This window comes from Heloderma suspectum, chromosome 5, assembly GCF_057233095.1.
Source record: "Heloderma suspectum isolate Gila_16-S chromosome 5, 16-S_ref, whole genome shotgun sequence".
NCBI lineage: Eukaryota > Metazoa > Chordata > Lepidosauria > Squamata > Helodermatidae > Heloderma > Heloderma suspectum.
Genome location: NC_139462.1, coordinates 39,126,849 through 39,142,676, shown reverse-complemented (window position 1 = coordinate 39,142,676; position 15,828 = coordinate 39,126,849). Strand labels below are relative to the sequence as shown.

At 45.6% G+C, this 15,828-nt stretch overlaps 1 protein-coding gene across 3 annotated transcripts in view; it reads right to left on the bottom strand.

The window, feature by feature from the left end:
- EGF (epidermal growth factor) overlaps positions 1 to 15,828 on the bottom strand; it is an 85,229-nt gene that overhangs the window by 56,780 nt on the left and 12,621 nt on the right. For all 3 annotated transcript variants that reach the window (XM_084860247.1, XM_084860248.1, XM_084860249.1), the window contains one exon: positions 5,937 to 6,136. In XM_084860247.1, coding sequence (XP_084716373.1) covers positions 5,937 to 6,136 — 200 coding nt within the window. The remainder of the gene's footprint in view (positions 1 to 5,936; positions 6,137 to 15,828) is intronic.

Below are 15,828 nucleotides of genomic sequence, written 5' to 3'. Positions count from 1 at the left end.
ACGCCCAGGCCACCTGCATCCCCGTCAGTCACACCCCACAGTACCCCCAGCCGCTTACACAGCATCTTACAGGGTTCTGCTGGAGCAATTTAGGATCTCTCACCCTGCCCCCACCCACTTGGGCATCCACGTAAGTGGCATATCGGGTCCCTACACTAATCTGGCGAGTTGTGAGGCCACCAGGGCTACTTCTTCTCATAATGGCTTTCACCTGAGGAGGTGTGTGCCTGGCTTATGTCAAGGCCTTTCACAGGAGGGCCGCCATTGACCCTTCTCTGCGCAGGGACCTGTGGGACCAGGACCTTTTGCGCCATTTTGACTGCTTCCTGGCCTGTTCGGCGACAGATCTGGCAGTGGCCATGTTCACCAGTCTGTCTCCCGCATTGGCCTTCGGCCTATGGCGGGTCCACGGCTTCAGCACCACTGTCTGTGCTGGGAATACAGCCCCAAGGGATACTACCAGGACACGTGCTGTTTCCATCAGGAGTGCTCCCTTGTAGCAGTCAGTACTCGTTCACCTTTTGCCCAATGCCTGGAGATGGTAGGTCCCCCCTTGGAAAGTCCAAGGCAGTAGGAAGCTCTGATGGGCCCATGCCTGGTAAGGTTGTGCCGCTACTCCGGCTTTAAGACGCTACCCCAACAGGGGCAACACGTTTTAACTTGGAACACGGTTTTATGCTAGGTTCTAGGACCCCTCCCCCTTTTTTTTCTCTACGTCAACATATGCCATCTTTACCTCGTAAGCAACATTTCTCCTCGCCAGGTGTTGACAGGTTCCTGAGAAGTTAATAAGGCAGTACTAGCAGAAGGAGTATAGCCCCTTCCCCTTTTTTCTACACCCCGTTATCTACTCTAGGGATCTCCCTTCTTGAAATGGTGCCCAGGAAATCCTCTAGGGAATTTATCCTGATTGGTAGCCTGTCTGCCCGGAGGGCCAGCCTGTTAATCATGAGATCCCTGATCATCTGCATTCAGTGCAATACACCTCGTCGACGTGGCAGTTGTCTTGGTTTGGGATCCAGCCACAGGTCCCTGGTGGGCATATGCTACGTGGAGTCCAAAGACGTTGGTCAACGTTCTGACCTAACGCAAGTATTGCTTCCCTTTTATGTTACCTCGGTGTCCCTTAGCTCACAAAGGCTGAGGGCCTGTTTCCTACATCAACATTGGGTGAAGCCAATCTGATACCATTAGGCGTTATTCTCGCCTCCCTCAGGACAACTGTCAGGTCACTTGAGCACAGCTTCAAGCAGTTATACATCTTCCTAGGGTTTTCCTTTGGGGGGCCAAGCAAAGATATTGTAGGGCATCTTCTTTTCACAATTAGGGTAGCGGCCCCTGACCGGGTCTTCTCGCGCCGGCTCAGTTTGGGCAGTGCAAGGACTGCGGCTTCCACACCATTGAACCAGGATCACTTCTGCTGTGCACACGTATCCATGGGCATGGCTTCAACTTGGTAGGGCTTTAATGGCACCTCCTTATGGAGGTGCGAGCCGCTCCTAAAAGCTGGACTGTGGATTCACGTGGTTCCGCCGCTACCCCAGGGGGTTTCAGACTCTTAGGGCAGGTCCGATCATGCAGTAGGTAGAGGCCTGTAGAGTGAATTCTGCCACCTCCAAGCACATTTTGGATGACCTTATAGCCAAGTCAGTAACCCCCCCCCCCTTCGGTATGACAACGTGACCATGTTATTCACTCTCCGTCCTCCTGAAATTGGAGGGTCATGTCATGTGTCAGTCTGTGCACACTCCAGTGTTAGTGTTACAACATCCGGTTCTGGATCCACCAAGTGCCGGGTTACACAAAGCCAATTGTCGATGCTTTGTCATGAAATTAGGTCAACGACTTCCGGGCCTTAGCCCCGCGGGTGCTCCATTCCCAGATCCCATCCTTGTTGTGCTATGGGAGACCAGAATACTGAAGCTAGGCATGCCATACTGAATTCCATGGTTCTCCATACAGGAGCCGCCTGCTACAGAGCAGTAGGGTGTACCTGCTACAGAGTAGGTAGGGTGTATTAAGCAAAGCTTCAGCGATAGGATTCATGGCCCTTATCTATAGATCATGGGCTGCAATTTTGCACCTCCTTAAGGAACAACAGACTATCTGGGACCATAAGTCGCAAGTTGGCCATTTAGCCTTCCGGCCCACAATGGTGTGATGCACTGACTCCATGTCAGATTTTTGGTTCGGTGTGCAATATAGGGTTGGGCACAGATGTGGCCTGCTTTAATAAATTAGCCACCCTCTCTCTCTGGATACCCCTTTCGGGCTCTGGGGTAACGGCCCTCCATTTGGGCCTTCCAGTAAGATGTTTCCCTGTTCCATGTAGCAGCCTTAACGGCCTTCTTCAAACCCCCCCCCCTTAGGAATTCAGGGTTGGTCTGGGCTCCCAAGACTGACTTGTCCCGGAGGGCCTTGATATGCTTCAAAGTACAGGTCTGGCCCAATGTAACCCATTTACATAATTGGTGATCAAACTGATCGGTATGGCAAGGGCACAGCAGTGGCCCACGTCCAAACGTAAGCCAATGGGTTATGCCCCGTCGGCACCTTATGGGTTTTATGGAATGCCACGGGTCTGAGGAGGGGCCTCCATTTTATCACTTCAGTGGCTCACTGTTGACATAAAGGCAATTTTGGCAGTTCCTACATTAGCTCTACCCCGCTAGGCCTAGGTAATTTGCAGTTCAGAACCCACTATTGTTACATTGAAGCAGTCTCCATGGTAGTCGCTGGAGGTTTCTCAGGCATGTTATGGCATTTCAAAAATGGGACTTCACAGCGTTCCGGCCTGCGTTCACGAGTTGTCCGCTTCTTCATGATACAATTTTCGCTTTGCTTGCCCTAATATGCTTATTCCTTAGTCCAGCAGGCTCATCGTACGCCGGTACGGGTGCTCTTACATGGGCTCGTTATGACGTATGGAGTTGCATGAAGGGCTTGTATGTCATCTTCAGACTTCAGCTTCTGCCACCCCGTCACATTAAGATCCAGTGGCTTCACAGACGTGGCATATGGAGAGAATCCCCTCCTCACTCGGTTCCACCAATGTTTGTCAATCTTCCTCCGCAGGTCCAGGTGCTGCACATTAAGAGGAATGACTTCGGCTGTAAGCCAGGCGAGGACCTGATCAAACAGGCCTTGGTTGAGATGCAGGTGGTCTGGCATACCTGGCCGGAAGTAGCCTATAGCAGCCCTCACTGCTCCCATGGATCAATGGGAAGGAATGGAATGACGTTGCCAGCGGCAGGGCATGTCCAAAAGTGCACAGAGAAATGGCTTATGGCCTATGCGAATGAGGTGATGGATGCTCCACCCGCCAGGGAATTCTGTGGACATGGAGGGAGCATTACAGGAAGGACGGTGTCCGCCTGTCTCATGTAGTGAATAACAAATTTCTGTCTAATCTGCAAAGGGGCCTGTGGGAAGTTCTTCTGCGCAGGTGGGGGGAGTTTCACAAGCTCTAGGCTTGTGACTCCTGTGGCGGCTAGGACAGGCAAAAACAGGAAAGTAGGGATGGTGTGCATGCAGAGGCACCTTATGGTGACAGGTGACGCCTGAGGCCCCCCCGAATGGGTTGTGCAGCTCGGCGGGGGGATAAGGGTTGCCTGGGAGACCAACCCTACTCAATCACCCAGGTGTTGTGCGGCACTGGGTCGGGGGTGACACCGGAAGGTCTACCTCCCCCAGAAGGGGCAGTCCGGAGGGATGGCGAGATCACCGCCACCCCTCAGGCTGGGTGTGTTTTCGCCCAAGAAGTGCCACCTAGCCGCTGACACAGTTAGATGCCCGTCCTAGTTACCCCTTTGCCGCTATTTCAATAAATGTGGCCCAATTTTCAACACAAGCTTGTTGTCTGCGTCTTCTTTAACCCATCTCCGCTCGCAAACCTCAGCGTTTGTGATGTGCAAAACAGCTTAAGAAATAGTGAGGAACTATATTTCTATAAAAGGTAGTACCAATTCGTGTAAACCTTAACACTGTTGCTCCCTCCTTCGTTGCTCCGGGGTGAAAGAGGACATACCTAATATGGAGAAACAGTGTGGTGGAGTCACCACCACAGTAGGACAACTCACATCATACCCCCACACGCTCTGTAAAGCAGCCTTCCCCTGGCTGGTGCCCTCCAGATGCGCTGGACCATGGCTGCTATAAAGGGTGTCTTCAGCCACCAGGAAGAAGCAGAGCAACTACCAAATGACCCTGCTTCCTACAGCCAAACATCAGGCACCATTCCAGCAAGTCATGGCCAAAGCCCAGCAGCAAATGGTGGTGCTAGGAAAACAGTGATGTTGATTGGTGGAAGGCAGAACGGGCGTTGCAAGATCTCTATAAAAGCTTCCAGCAGCAGAGACTGCAGAGAAGAAAGAGAATTAGGGACAGAAAAACTGGCGGACTGCAGCTCCTAAGGTTGTGTCTGCACCATCCCTGGGAATGAGACTGCATAGTGTGATGATCACATTATGGCTACTGGCTGACCTTTCTTTGAAAGGGGGATGGCTTGCTAATGGTCTAGGATTGTTGGTGGTTGTTTCCTTAATGGGAGCCCAAGTTTGGGATAGTGGGCATTTCTCATTTTCAATGGGATAGCCATTAAAGCTTGAAGAAGGTGACTGGCTCCCCGGCCCTCCCCAATCTGTTGCCTGGTAGGAGTGGTATACTTCTTGCCTCCAGTTATGCTCTATTGGCATATCTGTAAATAGACATAGTTTCATATGGGAGGGGCCATAGCTCAGTGGTAGAGCTGCTGCTTTGCATGCAAAAGGTCCCAGGTTCAATCCCCAGCATCTCCAGGCAGGCTGGAAAAAATCCTGCCTGAAGCCCTGGAAAGCCGCTGCCAGTCAGTTCTTACAGTACTGGGCTCAGTACCGGGCTAGATGGACCAATGGTCTGAGTTGGTGTAAGGCAGCTTCCTATGTTCCTAAATAAAGCAAATATTACAGAAATGCCCTAAGCATTCAGTACACTCCCCTTCAAAGGAAATCCAACCCAGGTTGTGTTGCCCCTGGAACTTAGGGAACCATGGACCGCACAATGATAACTTGTACTTTGGAGGATCACCAGGAATATTCTTTTAAAATCAAAGATTTGAGACCGGTGGCCATCTGACATCTCCTTCTGGCACTGCCCCTCTCTTTAATATGCCAGCCTTCCCCATTCTGGTGCCCTCCAAATGTATTGGATAGAATGGCCATGCTGGCTGGGGATGATGGGTAGCCCAAGACATCTGAAGGTACCAGGCTGGGGAAGGCTGTGCTATGCTGTATAAATGCAGGTCTTGTGACGGACAGCCTGAGCACGTTTCTTGGAAGGAAGCCCCACTGATTTCCATAGGGCTTACTTCTTAGTAACAGTGCATAGGACTACAGTGTGTTTGTTGAGCTGAATTTCAACTGTTCTACTGGAAACATTTTATCTCATGATACATTGTTAGCTAGTTCCAACATGAATTCGGACGACTTGGTCTTGGCCATCTGTGTGACCTCTAACAGCAGCTTCAGCAGATGTTAACAGATGTTGTGCTGTTTTCATTTCTGTTATTGTTATGCTTTTATTGTTATTGTTAAAATTATGCTTTTACTTCATTTGTTTTTATGTTTGCTTTAACTACGTTTTTATTTTAATCTTGGTCTTATTATTGTTAGCTGTCTTAAATGCCATTTTTTTGGTGGAAAGGTGGTGGATAAATCAAATAAATAAATAATGGAATCACACATTTAATATCATGGTTAGCTTGGCTGTGCAGCTATACCCAGAAGTCTCAACATAGTATTTCAGACTACATCATAATGCACAGAACACATGTAGCTAAACGTAAATCTCTGATTTCTGGAGGTGAGAATGAATGAGAGAGGGGAGCAGTGGACATTTTTTTTCCAAGCACGGTATATCTTCCTTGTCAGAGAGAATTTTGAGAAATTATAGACCATTACCTCTTGATCTGAGCCATTCAGGTGTACTTGTTTGAGAAGACCTTCTTTAGCATCCACCCAATAAAGATGCTCTTCTTTGTAATCAAAATCGATGAACACTGATAAGCCAGCATCAGCCACCAGTCTTTTGTGATCGGTTCCCTCTGTATCCATTCTAAAGATTGCATTTCCTTGGCTGAAAACAAGGAACGGTGCAGGATCTAAACAGGGTGGAAAGAATGAAAAAAAAATGCCTGTGCTCACAAAGAAACATTTTTATTAGTCTAAATCAAGGCTACAGAACCTCAGGCAGAGGAGCAAATTTGGCCCTCCATGGGTCCCAATCCCCATGCCCCCTTTCCCCCAACCCCCAATAGTCTGGTGGTTTCCACTTTTGTGCACACACACACCATTTTAAAAGGTTGAAACGCCTCTCCTAAGGTTTATTTAGTAAGATTTAGTAATTACGGTAATAAGAGCTTTAAGATAAACAATGCTGTTATTTTCACCCTGCCCATTTTGCTCTTGGCCCAGCTCCCTTTGCTTTCAGACCCTCCCACCACTGGAATACAGAACCCGAGAGCTTGTCTAAAATGGAATTCAGCTTTCAGGCCAAAAGGGATTCTGCACCTGTGGTCTAAACTCTTTTCAGCCTTGCACTGTTTCATTTGTACACTGCACTGGGGTTTTTGATTTCGATTTCCTTTGGAATGTCTTTCATTTCCAATTTCCAGATCCAACACGTCACTCAAAGGGGTAAAATATAACTTCATTCAAATGATGAAAAGATTATATACATTGAAGAAGAGAAGCATAAAATTAAAGAGTTTATAGCTTTGATATTAAAATTAAACATCCACAGCTCAGGGTTCCATTTGAAATGGGTTTTACCAGGGTTTACACTGCAGTCCTATATACATTTACTGGGGAGTAAGACCCATTGCACTCAGTGGGCTTACTTCTTACTGGACATGTATAGGATTGCACAATTAGACCCAGAACCTGCACTCGGTACCAGAGCTCAGTTCTGTGTAATGTGGAGTGATATTACAGTGTCTCTGAGCACATGCAACATGTCTTTCCCACAAAGAGGCTGCATACATCTGGGATTAAGAGGAATGAAACTTCCAAGCAGATTTGAGCTGTGGCCTCTTCCATTTTAGAAAAAAGTGCTGCCACCCATATCTTTCATAAATATATTTTCTGTGTCCCTTGGTTTTGAGTTCTGAGGACTGAAACTGTTTCCAGACTGGGGGCTGTTAGTCCTACCCAGTAACTGCATTTCCACACTTCAGCAGGTATAGCACTCTTCATATGCATGTGCATCCCACAATTTTCTTTCTACACTAGTGGGGGAACATAGCCATGTGGGCAGGAGAGGGACAATTCACCTAATCTATTTTAGCAGTGTTTTCATTTTTTTAATCACTTTTTAAAATTTGCACTAAAACTCTTTTCATTGATGCATTATCACATGAATGTTGTTGGTTTAACGTAGATGAGAAAGCATTTTAGCACACATTTAGAAATCAATTTTAAAAAGAACTGCTAAACTGCTAAACTGGTGCTGCCTCGAAAGGTAATAGCGAAGAGCTTTTCTTGGATGTTCATTACTCATGTGATTCCTTTCGCATAGGGGAGCATGCCTGATAATTCCGCCTCCAATACTGCAGGTGACATTGGCTGGCGCCAGTAACAAAATCTTGGCAAGCCCCAAGTGCATCTGGAAACTACATAACACATGGCTTGAAAGAGGTCAGCACCTGAGCTAGTGGCAATGCATAAAGGTAGCTTGTTTTTTTTAAAAAAAACATGCTGAAATATTAACTGAAGTGAGAATAACCACCCTAAAATCAGAGTTACCTGTTGTTGTCAGGAGTGCCCTAGCAACCTCTCTCAGTACACTCCAATAGCCAACTCAAGACACAGATGAAAGGATTCTTTTCAAGGCTTTAATCCTTTTACAACTTACTCTTTCAGATGCTAATTACCAGTGACTAAGCAATGAACAGCAGAGTAGCCTATGCTCCGAATAGGCAGTTGATCCCGTTTGAAGGAGAATCACTTGAAGACCCTGAACTTATGGGCTAGGGAGAGATCCTCCCTCTTTCCCTTGGGTCCACAGGAGGCGGCCGTTGCTTGTGCGCCAAACAGGCACTACGCCTCCTTTCTGCGCCCTCCGCTCGTCGCTCCCTGCATCTGCGTCGAGCGTCTAGCAAGCCCCCCTCCCACACTTTCTCACTGATAGGATCGCTATCTATCTCAGGAATGCCGGCAGGAGGAATCTCTGCCAGCTGCTGTGCCTGTAAGGGATGAGCTGGCTCCTCTCCCACGGATTGCTGATCCTCCTCAGAATCAGAACTGCTCTGGGGTTCTATCAGCTCAGTTTCCACCCTGACAGCTGTAGTCTTACTTTAGGTATCTGAGATCAAAACACATCATTCACAGGACATGGCTAGACATAAGTTTTCCTGAGCCCAAGTCAATTCCTATTAACTTACTTTTGTTTTTACATTATCTGAGAAGTATTTTCAATAGTGGCTTAGCTTACAGTTTTTATGTACAGTGTTTGGTTTACGGCTGCCCAGGAAAAATCTGGCTACCTTTTTGATTTACATCACAAGGGATAGTTTTTGTGTGTGTTTGGAATGTTCAGTTACATGAACATTCTGCATTTGTAGTGATGCCATTTCTGCTGTTTTGCACTGACTGTGTGAGACTATTAAACCATGTGAACATCTTTTGCATAAATGGTAAATGACAGTTGAACTGCAACGAAGTAGATTTGTCTCAGGAATCTGACAGCTGTACAGCTTGCAATTTTTTCCAGTTACTCCCTTGACCAAACATTTACATACTTTGTTACTAAGTTCAGAAATTCCAGACATGGAATTTCTCACTAAGGTAGCCTAATCTAATATGACTTCAGAGGTGCGAAGAGTCGTTTTTATTTGCCGCTATAGAATTTAATGAGTGTCCAGATTTTTTTTTAATGTTGTTGCTATTGCTACTGTAATGAAATCTATTTTATGGGTTTTTTTTGTTTTTTTGTTTTAATTATTGTTCATTCTAAAATTTTGCTGTAGGGTACCCTTGAGTATCCCCTTCATGGATCACTGCCTTGTTGTGGCGAAGGGGCTTGTGTAACTCAGTGAAGCCATAAGCTATGCCGTGCAGGGCCTCCCAAGACGGACAGATCATGGCAGATAGTTCTGACAAAATGTGGTCCACTGGAGAAGGAAATGGCAACCCACTCCAGTATGCTTGCCAAGAAAACCCCATGGAACGTATCACAAGGCTAAAAGATATGACGCCGGAAGATGAGCCCCTCAGGTCGGAAGGTGTCCAATATACTACTGAGGAAGAGCAGAGGGTATTTCCAAGTAGCGCCAGAAAGAGTGAAGCGGCTGGGCCAAAGCCGAAAGGACACTCAGCTGTGGATGTGTCTGGTGGTGAAAAGAAAATCCGATGCTGTAAAGAACAATATTGTTTAGGAACCTGGAATGTTAGATCAATGAATCAAGGTAAGCTGGAGGTGGTCAAACATGAGATGGCAAGATTGAACATCGACATCTTGGGAATCAGCGAACTAAAATGGACAGGCATGGGCGAATTTAATTCAGGTGACCATCATATCTACTATTGTGGGCAAGAATCCCTTAGAAGAAATGGAGTAGTACTCATAGTCAACAAAGTGGGTGGGAAAAACAGTACTGGGGTACAATCTTAAAAATGATAGAATGATCTCAGTACGAATCCAAGGCAAACCATTCAACATCACAGTAATTCAAGTCTATGCCCCAACCACTGAGGCCGAAGAAGCTGAGGTTGATCGGTTCTATGAAGACCTACAACACCTTCTAGAACTAACACCAACAAAAGATGTCCTCTTCATCATAGGGGATTGGAATGCTAAAGTAGGAAGTCAAGAAATCACCGGGATAACAGGCAAGCATGGCCTTGGTGTACAAAATGAAGCAGGACAAAGGCTAATAGAGTTTTGCCAAGAGAACACGCTGATCATAGCAAACACTCTTTTCCAACAGCACAAGAGACGACTCTACACATGGACATCACCAGATGGTCAATATCGAAATCAGATTGATTATGTCCTTTGCAGCCAAAGATGGAGAAGCTCCATACAGTCAGTCAAAACAAGACCTGGAGCTGACTGTGGCTCAGATCATGAGCTGCTTCTTGCAAAATTTCGGCTGAAATTGAAGAACGTAGGGAAAACCACTAAACCATTCAGGTATGACCTAAATCATATCCCTTATGAATATACAGTGGAGGTGAGGAATAGATTTCAGGGATTAGACCTGATAGACAGAGTGCCTGAGGAACTATGGACGGAGGTCCGTAACATTGTTCAGGAGGCAGCAACTCAATCCATCCCAAAGAAAAAGAAATGCAAGAAAGCCAAGTGGCTGTCTGATGAGGCTTTACAAGTAGCTGAGGAAAGAAGGGAAGCAAAAAGCAAGGGAGAAAGGGGAAGATATATCCAACTGAATGCAGAGTTCCAGAGAATAGCAAGGAGACACAAGAAGGCCTTCTTAAATGAACAATGCAAGGAAATCGAGGAAAACAACAGAATGGGAAAGACTAGAGATCTCTTCAAGAAAATTGGAGATCTCAAGGGAATGTTTTGTGCAAAGACGGGCATGATAAAGGACAAAGAAGGCAGGGACCTAACAGAAGCAGATGAGAATAAGAAGAGGTGGCAAGAATACACAGAAGAACTATACAGGAAAGACCTTAATGTCCTTGATAGCCATGATAGTAATGTCCTTGATAGCCATGATAGTGCGGTCACTGAACTTGAGCCGGACATCCTCAAGAGTGAAGTCAAGTGGGCCTTAGGAAGCATTAGTAACAACAAAGCTAGCGGAGATGACAGTATTCCAGCTGAGCTATTTAAAGTCCTAAAAGATGATGCTGTTAAAGTGCTGCATTCAATATGCCAACAAATTTGGAAGACTCAGCAATGGCCGCAAGACTGGAAAAGGTCAGTTTACATTCCAATTCCAAAGAAGGGCAACGCCAAAGAGTGTTCAAACTACCGCACAATTGCGCTCATTTCACATGCCAGTAAGGTGATGCTCAAAATCCTACAAGCTAGGCTTCAGCAGTATGCGAACCGAGAACTACCGGAAGTACAAGCTGGGTTTCGAAGAGGCAGAGGAACTAGAGATCAAATCACCAACATTCGCTGGATCATGGAGAAAGCAAGAGAATTCCAGACAAACGTCTATTTCTGCTTCATTGACTACGCTAAAGCCTTTGATTGTGTGGATCACAACAAACTGTGCCAAATTCTTAAAGTGATGGGAGTACCAGACCACCTTCCCTGTCTCCTGAGAAACCTGTACGAGGGTCAAGAAGCAACAGTAAGAACCGGACATGGAACAACCGAGTGGTTCAAAATTGGGAAAGGAGTATGACAAGGCTGCATATTGTCACCCTGCTTATTTAACTTATAAGCAGAGTACATCATGAGAAATGAATCAGAGGTCAGAATTAAGATTGCTGGGAGAATTATCAACAACCTCCGATATGCAGACGATACCACCCTAATGGCAGAAAGTGAAGAGGATCTAAAGAGCCTCTTGTTGAGGGTGAAAGAGGAGAGTGCAAAAGCTGGTTTGAAACTCAACATTAAAAAAACTAAGATCATGGCATCTGGCCCCATCACTTCCTGGCATATAGAAGGGGAAGAAATGGAAGCAGTGACAGATTTTACTTTCTTGGGCTCCAAGATCACCGCAGACGGTGACTGTAGCCATGAAATTAAAAGACGCTTGCTCCTTGGGAGGAAAGCTATGGCAATCCTAGACAGCATAGTAAGAAGCAGAGACATCACCTTGCCAACAAAGGTCTGTCTAATCAAAGCTATGGTTTTCCCAGTAGTAACATATGGCTGTGAGAGCTGGACTATAAGGAAGGCTGAGCGCCGAAGAATTGATGCTTTCGAACTGTGGTGCTGGAGAAGACTCTTACGAGTCCCCTGGACTGCAAGGAGGTCAAATCAGTCAATCCTAAAGGAAATCAACCCTGAGTGCTCATTGGAAGGACAGATACTGACGGTGAAGCTCAAAGATTTTGGCTACCTAATGCGAAGAGAAAACTCTCTGGAAAAGACCCTGATGCTGGGAAAGACTGAAGGCAAAAGGAGAAGGGGACAGCAGAGGATGAGATGGCTAGATAGCATCACCGATGCAATGAATATGAACCTGAGCACACTCCGGGAGAGTGCGCAGGACAGGAAGGCCTGGTGTGCTATGGTCCATGCGGTCACGAAGAGTCGGACATGACTGAACGACTGAACAACAACAACAACCCTTGAGTATATGGGAAAAGTGGCATATGAATATTTAAAATACATAAATATATTTATACCATGAAATTATTTCTCCTTCTGAACCCTAGAGATGGCTATGCTGGCCAACCAAACTCATCGTATTTTAATAAAAAGAAGCTAATAGTTTGAACGTATCCTAACCACAGAGGAACAAATTATCATCATTGCATGGACCTTTGAAAAGAGAAAGATTGAAGCATCGATGCTCTTTGTGTTCATCACTTAAGAATCAGGCATTTCCCCTACAAATATTTTCAGCTAAGGGAACTCCCTTCCTGCTGATACAAAATATGACTTCTGTCATTTTGGAAAGTGCAAAAAATATACAGAATCCACAGTATAGCTTCTGCATGGGCCAACTCCAGTTTTTTGTGGGTCCTGGCTGTCAGTGCCCCCCCTTTGGTACTGCCCATTTGATACTGTCCTTTCCTCCTTTAGCCATGTCCCTTCTCTCTTTGGCCAATCCTATTAGACCCCTCCCTTTCTACCTCTTCCCCCTTTAGCTCCTCCCCTTCCTCCTCTAACCACATGCCTTCCATCTTTCACCCTTCTCCTTTGGCTCTTCCCCCTCTAAATTAAATATAAATCTTGTACAACATAACAGTCCCCTGCTGTCAAAGAAAAACAATACAGACCTTTGTCCATTACCAGTTGCCCTTCATATTGCTTTGTTAAAAAATATATAGGTAGAAACACAGTCTCATTTCTATGTACTGCAACAAAACAGCAAAGTGACCTGTGGAACCTTTAACACTAAAACAAAGCATTGCCCAACCCCACCTTCAGATGGCTTCAGCATTTCTGAACATGTATATCACTAGGTGCGTGCATATAAAACACTTCCCATCTTGCTTTTCAGCAGCAAAATGGTTACTCAAAAGCCACATGTTCTGCTTGTTACGATTCAGCTGACAGGACTGCTAAGGAATTCAGTTGTTCTTGGGACATTTGTGATTGAAGTTGTTCTTAATCCATTGCAGTTTATTGAAGCCAGGGCTCTATGGAATTCTCCGTCCTACACTTCTGTAGGACCATTCTCACACCACCCCGAGGGTGGGAGGGAGAATATTGACAACTGTTGGATGAGGGAGTGTGAAATTTGAAGACCTTTGGACTCTATCTGAGGTAGCCTAGGTTCCCCTCCCCCCTCCACTTCCTTCTCTCCACTGTTCAAAAAAGGGCCTTGCTGTCACTTCAAGCGGCAACTCAGCTGTCCACAGCAGCCTGGCTGAGTTCCTGCAACAAAATGCTCATGGGAATGATGCTACCTGAAGACATAGCATCATTCCCAGAGGCATTTTTTGGGGAGGGAATATGGCTTCCCCAAAGCGATGGCAAGGCTTTCTTTTAACACTTAAATCCATTATATAGTTACCTTGTGTAAATGAAGAAGCTCCACCACCTGAAAGTGATGTTACTTTCCCTTGACCCCAATATAATCTCTCCCCCCCCAAAAAAAACAGCTGCTAAAAAAACCCAGTACTAGCTGATACCAGAACTGTCAGCAACAGCCACAAAGCCATAATAGCATGTGGGAATGCTAGGATTAGCAAATGAGATCAAATGTTTTGCAAAGCTTCCTGTGGGGACAAATGGAGAGTCAGGATGCTGTCTACCATTTTTCTTTTCTCCAACATGTCCCAGCTAAGGTTAGGCCCCAGGGGAAAGAGCAGGTCAATCAAGTGCTTGAGAAGGCTCTGCGTAAAGAAGCTACAACTGGCAAGGCAAGGATCATGTTGCACCAGCAGAAATTAATAGCACCTCAGACAGCATTCTGCAGGAGATGCTAGGCTAGGGTAGTTCCTCATGGAAGGAGCTGTTGTTCCAGCAAAGGACTAGCAGCAACTGAGGGTTTAAATAGACTGGTCACCTCAGATGTCTCAGAAGCTTCTCTTCCCACTGGGTACTAACTGCAGCCTTAAAGGACCTGTGCTCATTGCTCCACAGCCTGAAGTTTGTCCGCAGTCTCTCAAGTCCCATTCTCCACATGGCCATGGGACCTGAGAGGCTTTGGGGTGGGGGCATTCTTGGATGCTAAGGCTGATAGGATGGCGAAGTTCTTGGGGCTGGGGGTGGCATCAGGGCTTCCAAGGGTCCTTCCTGGAATGGGGTAGCCAGTGTCTCACTGGGCTCAAAGCCTTCTTTGGGGTGATGCTGAGCTTCCAGACCGGGCGCAATGACCTTACTTACTTACTTACTTACTTACTTACTTACTTACTTACTTAAAGCATTTGCATTCTGGCCTATATCATTAAGATCTCAGGGCAGCATACAGATAAAATCAATTTAAACAATAAATAATTCAAGCCGCTAAAAGCATATTGAACCATTAAACAAGCTAATAACAATTTTAAAAATCTAAACCAATAAAACGGTTAAAACCGTGTGCAACTTTAGGGAATTCAATTAGCCCTCAAAGGCTTTGGTGAAAAGCCATGTTTTAACTTGGCGCAGAAATGAAACCAACATATACTTCCCATCAACTGCTGGATCAGAAAAGTTCAAATACTGACTTTATAATTCAGCCACATCACTGACTCAGTTCTTAATATTAAGAAATCCACACTTGGAGGTAAAACAGTTTGAGCAAAACAAAGCTTTTCTCTATTTCCACAAGACACTTTTAAGTATAATGCTGAAGAAGGTTTCCTCAAATTTTGCTGCAGGATTCAGGAACTGTGGCATATCTGCTTGTTTGCATACTACCACTTTATAGTTTTTGTCTTGAGTATTTCCTTGCTTTCATGTGCAGTCTGTGTATAGGATACTCAGCAAGAATACCAAGCTGCCCACAGATACCTGCAGCCTTTGTTTCTGCTTGTTTTAAACCCGACTGTAAACCAAAGTGGTCACAGATTCAACTAGTCGAATAACATCGGAGAAGTCTATGCTTTTGGACTGTACAGCCTGGCTGACTTGATTCACGTGAAACAAAATGTCAGACTGTATACATAAGCACATGACAAACCTGAATTCGCAGATGAAACATAGCAAGTGACTTGCTTGCAAATACCTGTCATGATCAAGAGTTGTGCCATGAGAAAGCTCTTCTAAAGCTTCAAAGAACTATGGCAACTCAACAGAACAGATTTAGTCCAACGTGCTTGAGACAGAGCTTTCAGACTCAATTTGGACAAATATTTTGTGGCCACTTCCCAGTGTCTTGTTTAAAAGCCTGAGTCTGAATCAAGTTTAAAAGTGTGTGCGTGTGCGTGTGCGTGCGTGCATGCATGCGTGTGACTTGCCAGGCTGGATCTTCTTTCAGCATGCACTAACACAGATTCCAGTTGTGGGGAGAGCAAGATACATAGTAAGTATGAGGATTTTTAAAGACTTGCACTCCTTTGCACTCCCTCATACTGTCACCATTATCATAGTACTAGCCATGAATGTTAAGCACCAATGATCCATACTTTTCTGCCAGTCTGTCCAACAACAGTCTTTCCCCAAGACCTTTCCTGTTTTGTTTGTATCATGCAAAAATTCCAGAAAGTTCTCCAGGTCTTCCAGAAAGTTCTCCAAGGTCTCCAGGACTACTGATTTCATCCATAGCAA